Source organism: Acanthochromis polyacanthus, chromosome 16, assembly GCF_021347895.1.
Source record: "Acanthochromis polyacanthus isolate Apoly-LR-REF ecotype Palm Island chromosome 16, KAUST_Apoly_ChrSc, whole genome shotgun sequence".
Classification (NCBI taxonomy): Eukaryota; Metazoa; Chordata; class Actinopteri; family Pomacentridae; genus Acanthochromis; species Acanthochromis polyacanthus.
In genome coordinates this window covers 24,225,988-24,250,796 of record NC_067128.1, presented here as the reverse complement: position 1 = coordinate 24,250,796, position 24,809 = coordinate 24,225,988, and the positions used below count along the sequence as shown (strand labels likewise).

General features: G+C 42.3%; 1 protein-coding gene across 1 annotated transcript in view; it reads left to right on the top strand.

Moving 5' to 3' along the window:
- Positions 1–1,223: 1,223 nt before the first annotated feature.
- The window catches only part of scara3 (scavenger receptor class A, member 3), a 111,710-nt gene continuing 88,124 nt past the window's right edge, over positions 1,224–24,809 (top strand). Inside the window, 1 exon segment of the mRNA XM_051960950.1 lies at positions 1,224–1,680. Within this exon segment, the coding sequence (XP_051816910.1) occupies positions 1,674–1,680 (7 nt within the window). The 5' untranslated portion in view covers positions 1,224–1,673.

The following is a 24,809-nucleotide window of genomic DNA, read 5'->3' as shown; positions in this document are numbered from 1 at the left end:
CGAGGAGCCACGGGGCAGCGCCCCCAGAGAGCAACCGGGGCCACCGCATACCACACGGACCCCGAAGACAAGAGGGTGCAGCTACCGACACCCCCAGCACGCCAGAACCGACCCAGGCAGCCCGGGGCAAGCGGACCCACCCGCCACCCAAACCCCAACCCCGCCCGCCCCAGCCCCCACCAAACCCCCACACCCCACCACCCCAGCCCTCATCACCTCCACAGGTTGGCATACACACTCGGTCGCAGCGCCACCTGGTGGAGATACGTGGATTCGCCGACCAGCAAGGATGCGAGGACTCGTCCATCGCTGCTTGAAGCTTTAATTCCCCATGTTTTCCCCCTCATCATTCTGTTTTGATTGTGGTTTTAACTGTTTTGAACACAGTGTGTTAGCATTTGAAAAATATGCTGTAAAGGTCTAGTGTTTTGTGATGAACTAGAAACTGAGAAAAGAGTTCATGAATTTTTGTGACTGTGGTCACTGAATGCATTTTGTGTGAAAGCAATGGAAAGTGATTCACAGTTCGGTCCACATGGACTGCTGTTTTGCAGACCGTGTTAAGAGTTTTGAACATGTGACTTCAGTTTCGACCAATGCGTGTTAGCTATTGAAAAAAACTGTAAATGCCTCAGTGAGTGCAGGACAGGAATCAAAGGAGCTGAAAGTCAGAGTTCCCAGACAGCAACTGGAGCTGCCTTGTCAGCTGGATGGCCGGATGTGTGTGTCGGTGTGAGAATTACACCTGCTGTTAGTCTAACGCGCTGCTGGTTGGGGTGAGCAGGACCAAACTGAGAGGACTGGAAACTGGTGCCAGATAGGGATTATAGCTTTGACATGTGTGTTACTGTGTGTGTGTGTGTGTGTGTGTGTGTGTGTGTGTGTGTGTGTGTGTGTGTGTGTGTGTGTGTGTGTGTAGCTGTATGTTCGCAGAAACCATTTTCCTGCCTCACAGGCCAAGGCCAAAGATATTCAAGGTGCTCACTTCACAATGTTCATACATCTGTTAGCAATTAGCCTTGGCCACAAAACTGACTTTCAACAGAACACATGGATCCTTCCTGCCTTTCTCTCCCCCTCCCTTTCATTTTTTTCATGCTGTCCCTTTCCAGTCCCTCCTTCATTTTCAGCTTGCTTTGTTCCCCTCCCATCTCTCTCTCCCTATATTACCACTCTTCTTTCTTTTTATCCCTCCCAGCTCCACTTCTCCCTCCCTCCTTCTCTAAAGTTGCACATGGTTTCTGTCTGAGGAAGTTTAACTTCTCAGGCTCTGGATGTGAGAGGGATGATACTAGAAAACTGTAGGCCAACGCACATGTTCAGAACTTCCTATAGCAATGACAGAATTTCTAGAATATTTGAAATAATCTAGATCATTTCTTTAGTTGCCGAAGTTTGGTTTTTATTCAGCCATACTGGATGTGGGTGATTCCTCTTTTTTTCTTTGTAAATCTGTGGAAATAAGTGCTTAGGAACTTTTGAGCTTTTTTCCTTTTCAAGTCTTTGGTGACAACAGCCTGACATCTTAAAGGCACTGTATATTTTTGCTGTTCCACACCAGCTGCTGTATCTGGAGAAAAGGTTGAAGAAGACTGCAGCACGGTTGCCGTCATACGGTTAAGCATCAACACACTGGACAAGATTTTTTGCACAGGAGTCTGCAGCCAAAAATCATGAAAGGTAAAATGTCCTTTTTTAACCTACTTCCTGTCTTTCTCTTTTTTTTTCTTGTTTGCCAAAAGCATTTAATTTTTTTTCTAAGTGCATTCCTCACTGTGGAAAAAAAGCTGAAAATGTAGACAGCAGTAATATTTGACATGGTGGCATGCAGGCACCTGCACAGGGCAGTGACCACATATGCTTCTCATCAGCTCTGAATCTTGGCACTGCAGATCCTGAGAAAGTGCACGTTTGTTGTTACTGGAAAATATATAATTATTCCAAGTGGAATAATCATATATTTTATTTGTATAGGGCTTTTCAAAATACTCAGACACTTTACATAGTTAGTGATCAGTCAGCTTTAAATTTCTACATGTGTTTGCGTGTGTGCACCCCAGTCCTGTTACATATATCATAAAATGTTCTCTGGCCCTGCCAATCTGCTGTAGATTGACTTACGTAATATCCTCATTAAAAGAGGGCAAGTGAAAACATAAGAGTTGAATTTGAGCGTTTTCACAACATGGCATGAAAGGAGAGCTGCCAGTGGCTTTGAAGAGGGCAGGAGACTTGCAGTATGGGAAGTGAAAGGCTGGTAGAGATGAGAGAATACAATGGGAACGAGGGGATAATAGAGAAGGAATGAGAGGGAGCAGGAAGAAATCCTCCCCAAAGGATTACCAACTTGAAAAGACGCTAAGAAGTGTTGACATATTCATTACTAACAATAATTGGAATATAGTTAATTTATTCCTGTTATTATTGTTGTTGTTAACTTAAAGCTGGGCTATTCTGTTTTTAATTATCTCTCTTATTTGGAAGTGTTAGCCTGCAAGTTCCAAGTTTGCCCAGTGACTCTGCTCTGAGCGGTTATTTGTCAGTATGTAATGCTGTTTTAATGGCATTCAGCTGCTGAAGTAGTGCAACTTTAACTGACCATACACCAATGAGGCATTCAAGGGATATTCCAGGTGGTAAGCCGTTGTGTTCACAACACCTGTATCTAATAAATAGTCAAAATCAGCTTTTGTTGTTGTGCTGTGTGTTTGAAGCAGCTCATTACCAAGTGAAATCAGGTATAAACGTGTATGGCTTAGATATTTATTTATTTATTCATACGTTTATTTAATAGGGACAGAACAAGAAGCATTGTCACAATAACCAATGCCATGTTCATAGGTCAATAGCTAACAGCTAATTCGCAGACCAGATAAGTTTAGCTCAGTTGTGTGTACTAGTAATAATATGATATCAGATTTCATTTTCATGCTTCTACCTCTTTTCAGCAAGTGGAAGAATCATATATTTTATTTGTATAGTGCTTGGCAAAATACTCAGACACTTTACATAGTTACAATTTAAAATCAGCACACAGAAGAAACTATCACTTTCAGAATTGTCCAATATGACAGACTTACTTTTTGTTTGTTTGTCATTATGATTTAAATGATATGAGATGAACACAACAGAATCCCATCTACCAATCAGTAATCACACAAGTATAGTTTTATAATCACTACTGCTGGTTAGTGGATTTGGAGATTGTTCGAGGTGTGTGAACCTGACACCTGAGATGCTGCCATACTGAGGTTAAGTTTAGCTTGTTGATCACTAAGTCCCTCCAGAGTTTAAGGCTGCCTGTTTTTTTAAACCCCAATGTCTTGTTTTCCTCATCTACTTCAGTTAAATACAGAAGATGTGAGATGTACAAATGGATTTGGAGTTTAAGGATAGTGTCTTACTGTTGTCACTGTTGAGTTATTAGTAAGGGAAACATAACTGCATTTTCAGTGGGTCATATGTAATGAATGTCTAATTATTGTTTCTTGCACAACTGCAAGTCATTGGGGAGTGCAATGGAGCTGTGCAGCACTTGGTACATCATGATCAATCCTGGTTACTAAAACTACTGCAATCATCATGGATGTACACTAGCTCAAAAGACATTTTTTCCTACATGCAATTACAGTCCATGCAAATGTGACTCTTTTGAATTTGGTCCATTCAAATCAATAACACTGGGAGAACCTAGAGGAGCTGTATGGTTATCAAGAATTTATTGGCTTGGGTTGCAGGAAGGGAACAGCTGACAGAGATGCTAATACTCACATTCTATCGGCCTGAAACTTCTGAAGTTTGCAGAACTAGTGAATATGAAAGATGCTTGGAAAATGTGTCCACACCTGAATAACCATTGTGCAAATGATTTCCAGATACTCTTGGAGATTTGCACTGTATTTCTCGCTATACAGAAGTTTTAAATCTGGTTGTCATGCATTTTAGGTTTGCCTGAGCTTAAGAGGGGACCAATGGTGAAAATGGAAATGGAGTAGGCTACAGCAGCTAGATGTATGAAAGAACCTGTGGTAGAAACACCTGGGAAGTGTCAAATAAACCAGAAACACACATTTCAGAGGAAGGACTACTATAAAAAAGAAATCAGCTGACTGCGATGGCATATGTCATAAGCATGCACTGAAACTGTTTGAGTAATTACTGCCAGGAGCAGGAGAAAATAGTTCTGCACTGTGGAGTTAAAGCATCTATGGCAACACTGACTGCCATATATAAGATAGAAAAATGCTTTCCTTTGCCACCTAGTGGTATCTACAGATCAATAAAGGATTGCACTGTTGCATAGGCTGTGGTTTAAAGCTAAAGGTAAGCATGAACTGCATCAGTTCACACATAGTAATTTCACATTTTAAAGGGAATCCACACCCCTATCAATTTTGAATGTAGTTGTTAAATTAAATTAATTACCACCTTCCAGATGGCTTACAGAATCTTATCTTAATAATTTTCCTACTTATTTTTTCGTGACTAGATATCAAGAATGGAGAAAAAACAAAGAAGAAATTCATTGAACTGTCACTGATGAATGTTAAAATGAATAAATTAATCAAATCTATGTATTTACTATCTTTGAGATTGTGCCAAGATCTGACATGTTACATTACAAATGAAGGTGAAATTGAAGTTTTCCTGGAAGTGGAACTAGATAGAACTATATAGAAATCAAGTCACAGTCTAGCTCCGGGCAGCACATTGAGAAAAGCTGAAGCATGAACCACAGAACAACACAGCAAATTAACTCAAGAACATATACAGTACAGGAGCCTTCACCGCCCAACAGTACAGGATGTCTGCTAATGTGGTTTTCAGCCCTGAGCCACTAGAACAAAACCTGCTGCCTCCTACATTCCAAACAGGGTGAGAGAGGAGGGAGAGAAGGGGGAGATAGAGGGGAGAGAAGGAGAGGACGGGAGACAGGTGTACTGCTGGCAAATGAAAGGGAAAGACTGAGTGAAGGGGAGGCCTACTGAGAGACCCATATTCTTGTTTTCAGTCTTGTTTTGCAGCTTTATGAATTTACAGCAAAGGTTTCTTGAATTCAAGCTGAATGGAAACATAATATCAGAATATTGTATTAACTTTTCTTTTTACTTCATTTGCTTTTATTAATGTGGATTCATAGACTTGAATGGATGGATGATGGACATTTTCTTGTTTTAACACCAATACTGGCAAAATGGAAATACTGAATGTGCAGCAACTGGATCTTTAACTAAGACATTAGTATTATTATTATTAGTTCAAAACTGGAATTTTTTTTTTGCTTCAACCTTTTTTTCTTGCTTTTATTAAGATGTAATAATGTTGTTTAGTTATTACTTCACCAAGAAACGGAGCGCAGTTATGTGATGATTGCTGTTGGTTTGTCTGTCTTTTAGCATCATTACTCAAAAATGGACAAATGGATTTGGATAAATTTTTCAAGGAAGGCCAGAAGTGACACAAGGACCAGGGGCCTCATTTATAAAGCTTGCGTACGCACAAAACAGGGCTAGAAAGTTACATACACCACTTTCTACGCAAAGGTTGTGATTTATAAAAACAAACTCGGCGTGAGAATGTGCGCACTGGTGCGCCAAGATCAAGAACTTTGTTTATGCACATTTTGGAGACAGAGGGAACTGCAGTACCGGAGGGTGAAGTGGTGAATTGAAGCCGGATTGATCTCAAACCTTTATTGTCATCACATATTAAACTTGTAGAGCCGGATAATCATAAACCCTCATTGTTGTAGATGTTCCTATAGTGCGCCATTCGGCCTACGACTGTATTTGCAGAACTATGTTCATATACCAAACTTCCATCTTCAAATGATACAGAGCTGTGGATGGCACTGATTGATTACTAATCGGGACAAGGCATGTGACAATCAGTCCAATCACTGATCAAGTGGATAAACAGCGGGTGACAGCTGTGTGTAATGTGGCACAATGGATGCGCTGGCATGGCTGGAAGTCACATAAATGTTAGATAAGAATAGAGGGAGATTTCAGGGATCACAGAGATTTCCTGGCCCATGATGATTGGCTAATAAGCCGATTTAGATTCCCTAGAGCAGTGCTCTTGGATCTATTTGCTGAACTGGGTTCTGTCTTAGACCGACCCACCCGCCGAAACCACGCCATCCCGGTACAGACACAGGAGCTGACGACTCGGGGGTTTCTGGCGACCAGCTCCTTCCAGCGGGAAATGGCCAACAGGTATGTGTTTTATATGAAGAATATATGAGGTTACAATGTAGCCGCAAGGGGACACAAGCCAGTGTCTTATTGTGCCGGTCCCAAGCCCGGATAAATACAGAGGGTTGTGTCAGGAAGGGCATCCAACATGAAACTTTGGCCAAATCAAATATGCGAATCAAATGTATGACTTCCATACCAGATCGGTCAAGGCCCGGGCTAACATCGGTGCTGTCGACCTACAGGGTGCTGGTGGAAAATGGACTACTGTTGGTCGAAGAAGGAGGGGAGGAAGGTGTGTTCGTAGGAAGAGAGAGAAGAGAAACACCAAGAGTCTAGGACTGAGAGTAGGGACTTTGAATGTTGGAACTATGACAGGAAAAGGTAGAGAGCTGGTTGACATGATGCAGAGAAGGAAGGTGGACTTACTGTGTGTCCAGGAGACCAGGTGGAAAGGTAGTAAAGCTAGAAGTTTAGGAGCAGGGTTCAAGTTGTTCTATCATGGTGTAGATAGGAAGAGAAATGGAGTAGGAGTGATCTTGAAGGAGGAGTTTGTTAGGAATGTCCTGGAGGTAAAAAGAGTGTCAGATCGAGTGATGAGCCTGAAACGAGAAATCGAAGGTGTGATGTTCAATGTTGTTAGTGGGTATGCTCCACAGGTATGATGTAAGCTGGAGGAGAAGGAGAAATTCTGGTTGGACCTTGATGAAGTGATGCAGAGCATCCCTAGAAGTGAGAGAGTTGTCATTGGTACAGACTTCAATAGACATGTTGGCGCAGGAAACATAGATGATGAATCAGAATCACTTTGTTCATTCCCGAAGGGAAATTCAGTTGTCAGGGTTCTTATCTGTTTAATTTTGAATTGAATAGCCTGACTGCTGATGACAAGAAAGATTTCCTAAATCTTTCAGTTTTGCAGCGCAGGGATAGGAGCCGTCCACTGATGTTTCGTTGTTCATTGAGGCAGATGTGAAGTGGATGATCCATGTTTGTCAGAATGGTCTCCATCTTGCTCAGTGCCCGTCACTCCACCTCATCCTCCAATGTGTTCAATCTGATTCCAACCACAGAGCCAGCTTTTTTAATCAGTTTGTTCAGACGCCTTGCATCCTTCTGTTTTATACTGCCTCCCCAGCAGACTGCAGCATAAAACAGGACACTTGCTACCACTGACTGATAAAACATCTGCAGCATCTTACTGCAGATGTCCAGTGATCGAAGTCTTCTGAGGCAATAAAGTCGGCTCTGGCCCTTTTTGTAGATGAAGTCTATGTTTGTAGACCAGTCCAACTTATTATCAAGGTGGACACCTAAATATTTATATGATGTCACCATCTCGATGTCCACGCCACAAGTGTGCACTGGCTGAAGAGGGGGTTTGGATCTGCAGAAATCTATGATTATTTCCTTTGTCTTTGAGACGTTGAGTAGCAGGCAGTTTTTGTGACTCCAGTCACTGAAGGCACTTATCAGATCTCTGTATTCAGCTTCATGTCCATTTCTGATACATGCCACAATAGCAGTGTCATCAGAGTATTTCTGAATGTGGCAGGACTCAGTGCTGTATTTGAAGTCAGATGTATACAGAGTGAACAGGAATGGAGCCAGGACTGTTCCTTGTGGAACCCAAGTACTACTCATTAATGTCCCAGAAACACAGTCCCCCAGCCTGACAAACTGCGGCCTTCCTGTCAGGTAATCTGTAATCCATGAAACACAGGAAGGATCCACTCCCATCTCTGTGAGCTTGTCTTTGAGGATGGTAGGTTGGATGGAGTTGAGTGCATTTGAAAAATCAAAGAACATGATTCTCACATAAACTCCAGGTTCCTCCAGATGAGACAGGGCACGGTGTAGCATGAAGAGGATGGCATCATCCACTCCAATGTGTTCTTTGTATGCAAACTGCAAGGAATTGAGTTTGTCTTTGATCTCAAGCCTCAGGAGACGTAAAACCAGCCGCTCCAGAGTTTTCATGATGTGTGAGGTCAGAGCAATAGGTCTGTAGTCATTTAGTTCAGCCGGATATTTGATTTTTGGTACTGGTACAATACAGGATGTTTTCCATAGAGCAGGCACCCGCCCCAGCTGTAGACTCAGGTTGAAGATCCTGTGGAGAGGTTGACACAGTTGTGCAGCACAGTCTTAAGCAGTCTTGGACATACACCATCTGGGCCAGATGCCTTCCCAGAGCAAAGTCTCTGAAGCTCCAACATCACCCCTGTCTCTGTGACAGAGACGGATACAGGTGCTGGAACGGAAGTGGCTGCAGCTGTGGAGACGTGTAGGAGACGGAGGAGAAGAAGGAGGAGCTATAGTGGGGCTTTCCATATGTTGAGGAGAAGAAGGAGGAGTAGCAGTGGAAGTAGGTGTGTCCATAGTGTAAAATCTGTAGAAGAACAAGTTGAGTTCGTCAGCTCTTTCTACATCACCCACTATTGGCTCCCTCCTCTTTTTATTGTTGTGTACAGAGATGGTATTGATTCCTTTCCACACATCATGGATGCTACTGTGTTGAAAATTCCTCTCTATTTTCTTTTTGTATTCCATCTTTGCCACTTTCAGTCTCCTCTTCAACTCATGTTGCACTTCTTTGAGCCGTTCTTTGTCACCATCTCTAAAAGCTTGTTTTTTCTGGTTGAGGATTGCCTTTATGTCACTTGTGATCCATGGTTTGTTATTGGGGAAACAGCGAACAGTCTTTGCAGGTATGATTGTGTCTCTATAAAAGTTGATGTATTCAGTAAAACAATCAACCTGTTTGTCAATGTTCATACTGCCCTCATCTGTTTCCAGGAGCACATTCCAGTCTGTTGATTCAAAGCAGTCCCTTAGAGCTTCACTAGCTTGAGGAGTCCATTTTCTGATTTTGACTTTAGTTACAGGCTGTCTCAGCACACAAGGTTTGTAACAGGTCTGCAGATAAACCAGGTTATGATCTGACCTGCCCAGTGGTGGTAAGGCAGTAGCTCTGTAAGCTTCTTTGACATTGGCATACAGCAGGTCTAGGGTTTTATTCTCTCTGGTAGGGCAGTTAACAAACTGTGTAAATCCAGTCAGGTGAGAGGAGAGGCTGACATGATTGAAATCTCCTGATATTATTACAAGTGCCTCAGGATGTTGAGTCTGTATCCTAGCAACAGTATCATGCAACACATCACATGGAACCAAGTCAGTTGCTTTGGGTTGAATGTATACAAGTATTGTTATGATGTGACTGAACTCCCTTGGGACATAATATGGCCGAAGACCACCTCCCAACAGTTCAATATCTGGACAACACAACTTATGACATTAACCATTATGTGTGAGGAGTTACACCATCTCTGGTTAACAAATAAAGCCAGACCTCCTCCTTTCTTCTTGCCACTAGCTTGAGCATCTCTGTCTGACCTTATGAGGGTGAAGCCAGGTAGATCATGAGGAGGAGGTCATGGGCAGGTTTGGTATCCAGGAGAGGAACTCAGAAGGACAGATGGTGGTTGACTTTGCAAAAAGGATGGAAATGACTGTAGTGAATACTTTCTTTCAGAAGAGGCAGGAACATAGGGTGACCTGTAAGAGTGGAGGTCGGAGCACACAGGTAGACTACATCTTGTGTAAACGGTGTAATCTGAAGGAGATCAGTGACTGCAAAGCAGTGGTAGGTGAGAGTGTAGCCAGACAGCATAGGATGGTGGTGTGTAGGATGACCCTGGTGGTGAAGAAGATGAAGAGGGCAAAGGCAGAGCAGAGGACCAAATGGTGGAAGCTGAAAAAGGAAGAGTGTTGCATGACTTTCAGGAAAGAGTTGAGACAGGCTTTGGATGGTCAGGAGGTGCTTCCAGACGACTGGACAACTACAGCAAATGTGATCAGGGAAACAGGTCGGAGAGTACTTGGTGTGTCATCTGGAAGGAAAGGAGATAAGGAGACTTGGTGGTGGAATGAGGAGGTGCAGGAGTGGATCCAGAGAAAGAGGTTAGCTAAGAAGAAGTGGGACACTGAGAGGACTGAAGAGAGTAGACAGGAGTACAGGGAGATGCAGCGTAATGTGAAAGTAGAGGTGGCAAAGGCCAAACAAGGGGCTTACGATGACTTGTATGCTAGGTTGGACAGTAAGGAGGGAGAGACTGATCTGTACAGGTTGGCAAGGCAGAGACAGAGATGGGAAGGACGTGCAGCAGGTTCGGGTGATAAAGGATAAGGATGGAAGTGTGTTGACAGGTGACAATAGTGTGATCTGAAGATGGAAAGAGGACTTTGAAGAGTTGATGAATGAGGAAAATGAGAGAGAACGAAGAGTAGAAGAGGTGATTGTTGTGGACCGGGAAGTAGCAAATATTAGTAAGGATGAAGTGAGGAGGGCACTGAAGAGGATGAAGAGTGGAAAAGCACTTGGTCCTGATGATATACCTGTGGAGGTATGGAAGTGTCTCGGAGAGGTAGCAGTAGTTTCTGACTGGGTTGTTCAACAGGATCTTAGATAGTGAGAAGATGCCCGAGGAATGGAGGAGAAGTGTGCTGGTGCCCATCTTTAAGAACAAGGGAGATGTGCAGAGTTGTGGTAACTACAGAGGAATAAAGCGGAGGAGCCACACAATGAAGTTATGGGAAAGAGTAGTTGAAGCTAGACTAACGGCAGAGGTGAACATCTGTGAGCAGCAGTATGGTTTCATGCCAAGAAAGAGTACAACAGATGCAATATTTGCTATGAGGATGTTGATAGAGAAGTACAGAGAAGGTCAGAAGGAGCTGCATTGTGTCTTTGTAGATCTGGAGAAAGCTTATGACAGGGTGCCCAGAGAGGAACTGTGGTTTTGTATGAGGAAGTCTGGAGTGGCAGAGAAATATGTTAGAGTGGTGCAGGACATGTATGAGGACTGTAAGACAGTGGTGAGGTGTGCTGTAGGTGTGACAGAGGAGTTTAAGGTGGAGGTGGGACTACATCAGGGATCAGCTCTGAGCCCCTTCTTGTTTGCTATGGTGATGGACAGGATGACAGACGAGGTTAGACAGGAGTCTCCATGGACTATGATGTTTGCAGATGACATTGTGATCTGTAGTGAGAGCAGGGAACAGGTGGAGGAGAAGCTAGAGGCGTGGAAGTTTGCCCTGGAAAGGAGAGGAATGAAGGTTAGCCGCAGTAAGACGGAGTATCTGTGAGTGAATGAGAGGGACCCAAGTGGAAGAGTGAGGTTACAGGGAGAAGAGATCAAGAAGGTGGAGGATTTTAAGTCCTTAGGGTCAACAGTCCAGAGCAATGGAGAGTTTGGAAAAGAGGTGAAGAAGCGTGTACAGGCAGGCTGGAACGGCTGGAGAAAAGTGTCAGGTGTGATAGAAGAGTTTCAGCTAAAATGAAGGGAAAGGTTTACAAAACTGTGGTGAGACCAGCCGTGTTGTTTGGTCTGGAGACAGTGTCCCTGAGGGAAAGATAGGAGGCAGAGTTGGAGGTAGCAGAACTGAAGATGCTGAGGTTCTCTTTGGGAGTGACCAGGATGGATAGGATCAGGAATGAATACATCAGAGGGACAGCACATGTTAGAGGCTTTGGAGATAAAGACAGAGAGGCCAGACTGAGATGGTTCAGACATGTCCAGAGGAGAGAGAGTGAATATATTGGTAGAAGGATGCTGAGTTTCCCACTGCCAGGCAGGAGGCCTAGAGGAAAACCAAAGAGGAGGTTTATGGATGTGGTTGAAGAGGACATAAAGGTAGTTGGTGTGAGAGAAGAGGATGCAGAAGACAGGGTAGATGGAGGCAATTGATTCGCTGTGGCAACCCCTGAAGGGAAAAGCCAAAAGGAAAAGAAGAAGAAGAAGAAGAAGAAGAAGAAGAAGAAGAAGAAGAAATTTGTTGTCTAAATCCCATTTGGGTCTGATATACAGTTAAATGATGTCCTTTAGGTCTGGAATATCACAACCATCCCTCAGCGCAATAATGCCAGCTGTTTGGATGACATTATAAATATGGCCAGTCGATACGTCAGGTTTCCTTACACTGTGGGTGAACAGGCCAACATTAAACGGCAGTTTGCAGCAATGGCCGGTTTCCCAAATGTAATTGACGTAACTGATTGCAGTCATGTTGCTGCAAGGGCTCCGAGTGAAAATGAATTTGTCTTTGTGAACTGAAAAAATGTACATTCAATCAATGTACAAATTATTTGTACATCGGACATGAGCATAACAAATTTAGTGGCACAGTGGCCTGGGTCAACACATGATTCATTCATCCTGACGCACAGCAGTGTAGGGAAAAGACTGAAGGCCGGCGCTGCATAAAATGCCTTGGCGGATCAGCAGCTTATATATGCCTATATGCAGATACATTCATGAGTTACTTTGCATTGACCATTCATGGTAAAATGTGGGTGTGTTGTGGGTGGGATGTGAGGTGGATCCACCTGCGCAATTTTCCAGCTGGTGTGTGATTTATAAAGAGGAAATTGCGTGCAGCTGTGCATACGCACAGTTTTATAAATCAGAATATTTTTTAGCGTACGCCCATTTCAGATTTTCAGCGTACGCGAACTTTTAGTATGGATCCTACCCAATGTTTTATAAATGAGACCCCAGGTCATTACATTTCGGCAGTGATGCAGCTTATCGTCTGGATCCATGGATTTGTTAAAGATTTCTCTATCATTGCAAGAAAGCGCCATGGTTCACTGTCACTATGGCTACAAGCGAACACTACGTCAGCTACCTGCTGATGATCACATGATTGCAATCCTACTACAAATCCACCAATTTTTAAAAAGATTTCATCCGTTGGAAATCATACAATGACTGAGAAGCTTTGGCAGTGTAATGCACTCTCTGAGTCAACATACATTAGGTTTAGGTTCACTTGTCGATACTTACAATGGCATGTAGTTGCTATTAAGTGAAATAATAACACTACTGCATATAATGATATATTGGGCAATACAGTGTTTTTATTTATATTTACAAGCATGAAAAACTTTATTCGCAAATTGGTTGTATCCTTAGTTGAGAGGGACAAACACACGTATTCACACATGCGCTCATGACATGTCACATCAATTAAAAAGAGAAGCACTCACAGAGTGCAGCACTCCACCAAGAATGTTCATTACTTGACCTTGCGCTGAGCACAGGTGTGTGTCATTCATGTGTACATACCAAATCGCGATGTAAATATGTAGTGGGCGGTAGGAATTGATGGGACTCAGAAACCCCCCCACAATTTAATCAATTGTTCCTTGTATCATTTTTCATTTTAGATATATCCACAGTGGTGGATTTGTAGTAGGATCGCAATCATGTGATCGTCAGCAGGCCGCTGAGGTAGCGTTCACTTGTTGCCATGGTTATTGTGCCGCTATCAGATGCCGTGCTGCTATCTCAATGGGGAATCCCTAAAAAATCCGTGGATCCAAACTTTAAGCTGCATCACTGTCAAAATCTAATCACTTGGTCCTTGTGTCATTTCTGACCTTCTCTGTAAATTTCTTCTACATCCCTTAATTCTTTTTTGAGTAATGTTGCGAACAGAGGCAGGATTCACAAATCGATCGTCACATAACTCCACCATGTTCCTTGGTGGAGTAATTATTCTAACTTACCTTCATTCTTTCAGTGCTCCAACAGATCTGGATGCAACAGTTTCCATCACGGTGATTTGTTTGGTCTGTGGTCCGCTCGTTTCATCCATTCTACTAATTTGTTTCATGGTAGAAAAGTGTTTATCATCGATGATTTTATTTTTTTTGTATTTCACCACAATATTGCACAGGTATAAAACAGTTTACTTCCGCTTTGGTGAAGAACATCAGGGAATCAATGGTTTTGCACATTCTTCAGCAGTAATTTTTGTTAGTAAATGAGAGACATTGGAATGGGACATGTCTGCATCTTCAAACGATAAACTAGGAAGTGAATTCGGTAAAGTACATGCATTATGGTTGTGCTGGGAACTGCTATGATTGGTGGAACTCATGTGGTGATTGGACAAAATTGCAAGGTCGCACAGAATTCGCAGAGATTGGTTGAATTTGTGTGAATTCGCGCGATCACATCATGAATTCCTGGAGGGACTAATTAGGGGTATAAAAATGGTCAGTTGAGGTATATTGCATTATCTTTGTGAATTTCACTAAAACTTTTCCATTTAGATGATTTTTTGGAAAAAATAATGTCACAATTTTTTTTACCAAAGTATAAGTCCTGCACATTTGTGGAAAAAGCAAATGACTCGAAGGAGAGAACTAAAAATGTCTTCTGTGCAGTATGTCCCAGTTAAATGATACGCTTTTGTTAGTCCTACAGTGGCGACATTTGCAATAGCATAAAGCATTTAGAATTGCAATAAAAGAAAGAAAATTAAAGTTGAATATCTATAATCACTTTTTGTTGTTTTTACAAAGATTGTAAGAAAGGTTTTAACCAAGCTGTCCATGCCAGAAGTTTGTCATTACTCTGTATACCTACTCATTACTTTAAGATACTTCACTGTGGTGAAAGTATCTTGCAGCAAACTGCTTACAGCTTGCTCCTCTGTATACAGATTTTGTGTCATGTTGCATTTGTTTGTCTCTCAAGTATGCTTTAATTTGTTCTCAATGTGTCTCATTTGTTTCCATAATGTTTAGATACACCCTGCAGTACAGACAAATCACTAAGTTTTTGTCACATCAAAAATGGCTTCTCAGTTGTGCTGAGAAGTTCAATTATTATTATTATTATTTCATTTTTATTTTTTTACAGGATCCGATGCCAACATATCTTAACAGACCTTTATTGTAATATTTCTTCCAGGGTCACAGAACTGTAGTAACATACATAAGCTACTATTTGTTGCTGTTTTGCTGCACTCAGAGTTCATGTTTATGTTAAAGCTATTGGATCTGACACTGCAATGGAAACAGACGGGCTGACAGGGCTGGTCAAGAGCCCATCCCAGCTGATGTTTGTGCCAGTGTGCCTGAATCAATTTACCACAGATATTTTTAAAATTATTTTTAAACATCTGAAGTGTGTGCTTGTCTGGTGGGAGGACTTTGAGCAGAGAGGGAAGATGGCATGGGGGGGACAGTATTTTTCCCTTTTACAGATTTCTGCCTACCCCCGCTTTAATATGTCTTGTACACACCCATTGGCCTTGCAGCGCTGTAAACCTAACCAGACTTGTCTTTGTGTCCTAGTCCGGGTTGTCCAACGCAGTTTAGTCCAGAGAGCATGTGATGTATTTAGAGGATCGTGACTCTAAATATCTCTTGTTTCACTGTTGTACCACAATAAAAGAACATTCTCTTGTAAAGGATCTTCTATAACTTCAACTTCGTAGTCTGCAGCAACACATACCAGACATTTATAGTTTTGTGAGGAGACCACACATTCCAGTCAGAGGGCACCTAAATGGCTGGGATGTCAACAGAGAGTTGGAAAGGCACTCATTTGGCTTTATGAGTTGTGGTCAAGACCTCCACTCTGATCTGGAGCAGGGCCCATCCTCTGACTCTGGTTCCACTTAGGACTTGGAGTTGCTGAAGTTACTGAGGGAGATTTTCTGATAAAAATAACTTAAACGAACTAAAGAGAGAAAATGAAAATCAAAAGCATGACATGTTGAAACTTTGCATCTTAATGGGGAACTGGCATCTCTGCTGGCATAGTACGTCGGACCATGAAATGATGTGGTCAGGTCAGAGGGCATGTAGACCATGCTACCACCAAGGATAACATTTTGCACAATTCCCTGGTGAAAGCAGAAGCCAGAGGGAGGAAGAGGGAAGGGAAAAGGTGGGGAAAGGGTTTGGAAAGTCCAAAACCCTTTGAGAGAAACCACAGCAAGGAACCACAAACATGAATTGGTACAGATGTTTAGCTGACTCAAGTACAGACCTGACTCTGTCTTCACAAACACAACAATATTTGAGTTTTTATTCATTTATTAGGGTCCGAGCACCGAGGGTGCCGAGGACAGGTGGTGCAAGGGCACTGACTGTCCAAGGCACCAGCGGTGCCTAGGATCCTATTGAAACCCTAGGGTTTATTATTATTATTTTTATTTTTTTTAAAATTAATTTATTTTTTTCTCCCGGCAAATGAATTGCCTTTATGGCGGCCTTGTCATATCCCAAAACACGTGAAATTTGCCGTGCACATCAGGACTGGCGAAAAATTTGAGGTTTTATGGGAGTTGCACATGTGTGTGGCAAAATGGCTCTATAGCGCCCCATGCAAAATTGAAAAAGTGGTCATTAGGCCAACTGCCACAATGTTTCATTTACAGCTACAATATTTGGTGAGCATATGCACCACATCAGGACACACCAAAAAGTCAATCACAGCCACGCCCTAAACCCAACAGGAAGTCGGCCATCTTGAATTTGCTGTAAATTTTTCAAAATTAATAGCTCCTAGGAGGTAAGTCTGAGAGAACTGAAATTTGGCCAGTACATGCACCAGACCTTCCTGATGGAAAGTTATCAAAAAACTGGGCCAGAAGCCAAAAGGTGTGGCCATGACGGCCCCTCAAAACACTGAACCTTCGCCATGAAAAAGGAAGTGGTGTCTAATTCTTCTCAACATGCTCTAATCTGCCTGAAACTTTACATGTGTGATCACAGTCCTGTCCTGATGTCATCCACATAGGGATATTCATTGACAGTCATAGCGCCACCTTGTGGTTTCAGGAAATAGACATCGTTTACACGTTCATGCCCTATTCTTACCCAGTTGATCATATTCACTTCAAATGTGGTGACAACAGGCTGAACACATTGATGATGCATCCTCGTGAAAATGGCGACTTGTCATCAAAGGGCGTGTCTGTGGCGGGGAAACGAATTTCGATGTTTCGCCATGAAAATTTAACGATTCATATCTCAGCTGAACAAGATCCTATATCTGCCCCAAACTTCGCATGCTGGACACCAGGTCCAGTCTGAACACATCCACACTCATAAATTCTGAAAAAGTTATAGCGCCACCTGTTGGTAATAGTAAGTTTAAGGCCTTATATTTTCAGGTACAATGGCCCCAAACTTGGTGATATCATGCTGGAAATTGGTCAGTCGAGTCTTCACCTCTTGACAATCCCACACTGTGAAGGGTGTGACATTTCATGCAACGCTGTTGCTGTAGCAACCAAAAATCGCCATGCAAAACAAAGTACTTTTTTGGCGGCCTTATCATATCCCAAAACGCGTGAAATTCTCCATGTTCATCAGGACTGGCGAAAAATTTGATATTTTATGGAAGTTGTGCATGTGTGTGGCAAAATGGCTCTATAGCGCCCCCTACAAAATTCAAAAAGGGTCATTAGGCCAACTGCCGCAATGTTTCATTTACAGCTACAATATTTGGTGTGCATATGCACCATATCAGGACACACCAAAAAGTCAATCACAGCCATGCCCTACACCCAACAGGAAGTCGGCCATCTTGGATTTACTGTAAATTTTTGAAAATTAATAGTTCCTAGGGGGTAAGTCTGAGAGAACTGAAATTTGGTCAGTACATGCACCAGACCTTCCTGATGAAAAGTTATCAAAAAACTCGGCCAGAAGCCAAAAGGTGTGGCCATGACGGCCCCTCAAAATACTGATCCTTCACCATGAAACTGGAAGTGGTGTCTAATTCTTCTCAATATGCTCCAGTCTGCCTGAAACTTTACGTGACATTTCATGCAACGCTGTTGCCGTAGCAACCAAATATCACCATGCAAAACAAAGTGCTGTTTGACAGGTTAGGAATACTCCAACGCTCACTAAAATTACCACACACATCACCATCGACCCAAGGACCGACACCGTATGCATCTCGGCACTGCACATGCTATAGCGCCCCCTCCAGACTTTTTAACAAACAGCCCCCCCAGCACGTTTCAACCTCATCCATAAAATTTGGGAGGCCTATGGAGCACATCAGGACGCACAAAAAAGCCTCTTGGAGCCATGCCCTAAATCCAACAGGAAGTACGCCATCTTGGATTAATTGTGAGATTTTTGATGATTTTTCTCATTTTTGAGAGTGAATACCTCCTCGGGGATAATTCCAGGAGACCTGAAATTTTGTCAGTCCACACAGCAGGACTTGGTGATGACAAGTTATCACAAGTTCAACCAGAAGCCAAATGGTGGGGCCATGGCGACCATCAGAGTTTTGATGCTTCACCATGAAACAACAGCTGCTGTATAACTATCCTCTGACTGCACCAATCTGCCTCAAACTTAACATGTGTAATCAAACTGCAATCCTGATCAATTCCATAGGCCAACATACCCTTTCAGTCGTGGCGCCACCTGTTGGATGGACAGGAAATGCTTTATAACTAGCCTGTACAGGTTCCAATCAGCCTTAAACTTTACATGACTGATCAGAGTCCAACCCTCATCACATCCACTGTTTGAAATACACTCTCAGTCGCAGCGCCACCTGGTGGATAGACAGGAAATGCTTCATAACTGCTCTGAACATGCTCCAGTCTGGCTGAAATTTTACATGTATGATCAGACTCTGGTCCAGATGCGATTCAGTGGCCGACATACACTCTCAGTCACAGCGCCACCTGGTGGACGTCCGTGGATTCACTGACCAACGTGGATGCGAGGACACGTCCATCGCTGCTTACAGCTTTAATTAAATTTTGGAATTTAAACAGTTGATTTTTTTGGCTGCTTTCACCTGCTCTTTAATCCCTTAAGGAAAAGATTAGAGAGAAATCAGAAATGTGCAGAAAGGAGCTCTGACATAGTCAGTAACATGTTTGTCTCCTGTCCTGTTGGTGCTGTTGAAATGCACTGTTAGCCCAAATATCTTCATCGGTGTTGTGGCTAGCTATTGCACACCGTCTAGACATGTGGCTCTCATACATTATTACACAGAACAATGAGAATTCATACTAACATTCACTGAAAGCTCAACAAAGGAGTCCCTAAAGTCCTGCAAAATTATTAGATATTAACTTGTGCCCCAAGACTTGAGTTCATTCAATTCAATTCAATTCAATTTCATGTGCTGTGTATGACTAGATTTGGTTAGGTTTAGGATAGTCTGATCCATCTGATGGGAACTGTGGGTATAAGCCTGCCATTTCCCCATCACATTTTTCCTCCTCCATTACCTGCAGATTACTGTTTACAAATTTCTCTTTACTGTGTTAAACAACAACAGCTAGAAGAGCACTCAAAGAGTGCAGTACTCTGCCAAGGCTGCTCAGTAGTTGTATTATTTCCGACGGATAGGTTCCGATAAGTCCACAGTGGTTGATTTGTAAGGATCGTAATCACATTATTGTCACAAGGCAGCTGACGTAGTGTTCACTTGTAGTCATAGTGACAGTGATGCCATGCCGCTACCTCACAATGATACAGAAGTCTTTAAGAAATCCATGGATCCAGACTATAATCTGCATCACTGCCAAAATCTATTCACTTGGTTCTTGTGTAATTTCTGACCTTCCCTGAAAGTTTCATACATGATACATTTTTGAGTAATGTTGCTCACAGGCAGGCAGAACAACCAATGGCGATTGTTAGATAACTAAGACTAAGACTATGTTTGAGACTAGACTCAGTGTTGGACCTCACTTATGAATATGAGGGTATGAATGAGACCAAAAGACCTTGCAGAAGACTGGAAGCAAAGCAGCAGATTTATGTGCATGGTTTTAGGAAGAGTTGTTCAACAATCACTCATAATGCTTGAATTTCCACATACTTAGAGCCATGTCTACTTCTAATTGAACTATTCGAACACACATCGTTAATCTGTCTAGCTTTATTACAAAGCCAAGGGAGCAGGTGTCAAAACAGCCATATCTTAAGATTGATTGCAGAGTATTGACAAAGTTGTACCTCCATTGAATTATCCACTTGTAACTCTTCTTACCTGAAACCTTAGACATGGAGAGAAGTCTGTGCTACTGACCTTGGGTTTAATGTCTAAGGTATCTATATCAATAGTTTTCTAAAAATTAAATAAATAAATGTTGGACCCAAAGTCGTACAGTTCTGATTTCATTCAACTTACACGACTCATAATAAGGTAGGGATATTGTGAGGTCCTCAGTGGATTTCATACATAAGGTGTTTGTTTCACTTCAGTGATTTTGGGGATAGGGAGGCAATTGTATTAGGGTGTTAGACACATCTCATTTTGTGTTTTCCACATAATGGTCTCACTGTGTACAGTGCACCTTACATATTGGGGCCAATACCTAAAAATACAAAAAGACAGCCCTTTTCAATGTGGCATCAATTTCAACTTTCTGGCAGTATAAAAAGCTGGTGTTGTCAGTAAGTCATTCCCAATTCATCATTCAAGCAGCCATGAACACACGACATCACTTAATGGACGAACAGCGCTACTTGGCCATAGTGCACCTTCAGGTCGGTAGCAGGCAGTCAGATGTTGCTCGTGAACTTGGTGTGTCTCAAAATGTCATCAGCAGACTTGTAGCAAGACAGAACTACTGGCAGTGTTGGTGACAGACCCAGGAGTGGAGCCCCACAAGTGATGGACAGCAATGATAACCAGTACCTAAAGACCTATGCTCTCAGACACCGTTATGCAATTGCCACACAGCTGCAGGCCTGTTTATGAGAAGTGCGGGGTACTAGGGTTTCCAGACAAACCATTCGCAACTGACTCCACCGCTTTGGCTTGAATGCTAGATGACCGTTGCAGGTGACTACACTGACACCAAGACAACGCTGTGACCATTTTCAGTGGGCACAAAACCATATGGCCTGGACAATACAGCAGTGGTCTACCATCCTGTTCACTGATGAGTGTCGGGTCACCTTGCACAGAAATGATGGTCGTCAGCATTTATGGAGAAGGCAAGGTCAGCGATACGCCGAGGTCAACATGGTCCCAAGGGGTCGCTTTGGTGGAGGAGGTGCAACAGTCTGGGCAAGCATCACCAGTCAGCGCAAAACAGATCTGGTGATTGTAGATTCTGCCAGCACTCCCCCAACTTTCTGTTCATGGATGATAATGCTCCACCACATGGTGCCAGAATTGTCACAGCTCGACTTCAGGAAGTTGATGTGCCTCACATGGTATGTCCAGTAATTTCCCCTGACCTGAACACCATAGAGCATGTCTGGGACGAGCTGAAGCAGCGACTGGATGCTTGTACTCCACCCCCACATGACCTGGCAGAACTGCATGTAGCACTTGTGGAGGAGTGGAACGCATTGCCTCAGAACAACATCATGAGGTTAATTAGGAGCATGAGACGCCGTTGTCAAGCTGTTATTGTGGCAAATGGTGGAAACTGCTGACTTTGTCAATTTTGGTTATTTGGGGCTATCTTTGTTCTTGTCTAAATTGTTGGTGTAATAAATATTGCACTAATGAAAATGGTGCTTCTTCTCATTCATTAATAGTAATATCAAAGGGAACTATTACTTATTTCATTAAAATTCAGACTAAATAGAAAAAGCACTCATGTAAGTAACAATATCCCTAACTCATAGTGAGTAGTGTATTTGGTTCTCAAGTTCACAAAACCAAGTTTCACTTCCTGGCACACACGTATTCACACATGCGCTCACAGCTTGTCACGTCAGTTAAAAAGAAAAACCCTCAGAGAGCGCAGTACTCCACCAAGAATGTTCATTACCTGACCTTGCGCTGAGCGCAGGTGTGTGTTATGCAGGTGCACATACCGAATCGAGACGCAAATATGTAGCAAGCGGCGGGAATTGATGGGACTTAGAAACACCCACACTATTTAATCAGTTGTTCCTTGTATCATTTCCAATACGTCCACAGTGGTGGATTTGTAGTAGGATTGCAATCATGTGATCGTCAGCAGGCCACTGAGGTAGCGTTCACTTGTTGCCATGGTTACCGTGCTGCTATCAGATGCCGTGCCGCTATCTCAATGGGAAATCCTTAACAAATCCGTGGATCCAGATTGTAGGGCACATCACTGCCAAAATCTAATCACTTGGTCCTTGTGTCATTTCTGACCTTCCCTGAAAATTTCATCCAAAAGCTTTTGTCCCTTTTTGAGTAATGTTGCGAACAGAGGCAGGATCCATGAATGCCGATCATCACATAATTCCGCTGCGTTCCTTGGCGGAATAATGAATCTAACTTACCTTCATTCTTTCAGTGCTCCAACAGATCTGGATGCAACAGTTTCCATCACAGTGATTTGTTTGGTCTGGGGTCCACTTTTTTCAGCCACTCTCCTAATGTGTTTCGTGGTAGAAAAGTGTTTATCAATCGATGATTTTATTTATTTTTTTGTATTTCACCACAATATTGCACAGGTGTAAAACAGTTTACTTCCGCTTTGGTGAAGAACATCAGGGAATCAATTGTTTTGCATATTCTTCAGCAGTAATTTTTGTTGGTAAATGAGAGACATCAAAAAGGAACATGTCTGCATCTTCAAACCAAAAATAAGGAAGTGAATTCGGTGAAGTACATGCATTACGTTTGCGCTGGGGACTATACGACGACTGCTATGATGGGTGGAACTCACTGGAGACGGGCCAAAATTGCAGAAAAGTTGCGGTGATTGGACAAAATTGCAAGGTCGCACAGAATTTGCAGAGATTGGTTGAATTCGCACGATTGCAACATTGCAAATTCCTGGAGGGACTGGCATTAGCTGGAATAACAAGAATGCACATATTTATGAAAAAGTTTTCACTGTCACTTTGCACACATTTCTCTTGAAGTGACATTGACATTTCCCTTTAAATTAAATAGACTTTTTTAAAAAAAAAAACTGAACAAAAAGTTATTCTTTGACTCAACCTTGACAACTTAAATTGAACAATTAATTACGCAGGGAATATTTTGCGTACCCTGTTGGCTCAGTTATCAGTCCTTAAATAGTCTTTGTTTCTGGCTTCCTGAAGCTGTAGTTAGCACTTTGAAATAGTCTTTTAGTCAGTTTTTACCTTTTTGGATCCAACAAAAAATTAGTCCGAGATCTCAGAGAAAAGTACAAAAAAAAAAAAATCCTCTCTTTCAACTTGGTTCCTACCACTCCCAAGAACAGCACAGCATCCACTTGTCAGTCTCTGGGCAAGATGATGGCATCCCTCAGCAATGACGGCGACCTGCTCCAAGATGTCCTCTGCAGATAAAAAGATCATTCTCCCAAAAAACAGGATATAAAGAAACTGTCTGGCGGAGTTTGTCCTGACGACACTCCTCGTGTAACAGACACGCTGCAAGTTGACAGCTCTTTCTCTGGCGATATTGTTGTGAATTTACCGTTTCACAAAACATTCGAATGCATCTCACAGTTGGTCTTCTATCATGATCTCATTTTTTCAGTTTCTCTTTCAACATATTAATTAAAACTTACAGTTCAAATCTGACGAAGCTAACATCATGCTACTTGTCCAAGCTACAATGAGGGTCGAAAGTTTGGGCACCCCAGGTAAAAATTTGTATTAATGTGCATAAAGAAGCCAAAGGAAGATGGAAAAATCTCCAAAAGACATCAAATTACAGATGAAATATTCTTATATGTCAAATAAGTTTGATTTTCTTTCCATCATTTACACTTTCAAAACAGAAAACACTATAATGGTGTCTGCAAAAGTTTGAGCAACTTGCAGAGTTAATAGCATAAACTGATTGTGTAAAGCAGCACGTAAAGCAGCATGCTGGCGATGCATTTAATGAACCTCTGTCATTTTGAGTGTCAACTTGGGTTACACACTGTTTAGCAATGCATGCTTTGGAAAAATTTCTACCTCTCTTGCAAAATACACGGCCATTGTACTTTCATCTTGTTACAGCTAAGTGTACACTTTCCAGCTACTGTAATCTGTGTATTCAAGCTGCATCCAACTTTTCCATCCTTAGTCTGCCTCAGAGTCTGGACAAACACAAACCCCTGTCTGTTTCAGTGGATTTTGCACAACATTAAGTTACTGTTTAATTTGAATAGATTCATCGCAGATTGCCAATGACAGAGCTGACCTTCAAGTACTCATGTAGAATGTTATTACAAATGGAGAGCATATTGTTAGAGCTTGTTTGTTTGGAAATCTGTTGTATATGGACATTACTAAAATGACTGACTCTTCTAATCCACAAGTGGTAACAATAACATTAGCTGAGCGAAGAAAAAAATACAGCAGTAAAGCAGCATTACTTTGCTTTTCCTGGGACCTTATATTTGTTGTCCTCATCGAGCTCTACTGAACTAATCTCCAGTGTGAGATCAATCAAACTGGAGTGCAGCTAAGATAACTAGAGTGCGTTTTAATATGGTAATATGATTGATTTTGACCAGTTGATGGAGTAGTCTGAATGACATGAGAAGGTTGTAATGAGGTGAAATACTTCCTTCACTGAGGTTTTCGGTTCTTGTAGGTAAAGTAAAATGTCATCTGCGTATAGGTTAATTTTGTGTTCAGACTCCAAAGCGCAGATACCTTTGCTATCAGTGCTCGGACGTACAGCTGTTGCTAATGGTTCAATAAAGATCGCAAACAATAAAGGAGAGAGTGGACATCCTTGTCTCGTTCCCCTTTGCAAACTGAAACTTTGTGAAGTGATTCCATTAGTGGTTAGTGTAGCCTTGGGTGAGTTGTACAGAGTCGATATCCACTGGATAAACGACTCTCCGAAGCCAAATTTGTGGAGCACAGCGAAGAGAAAAGACCAATTA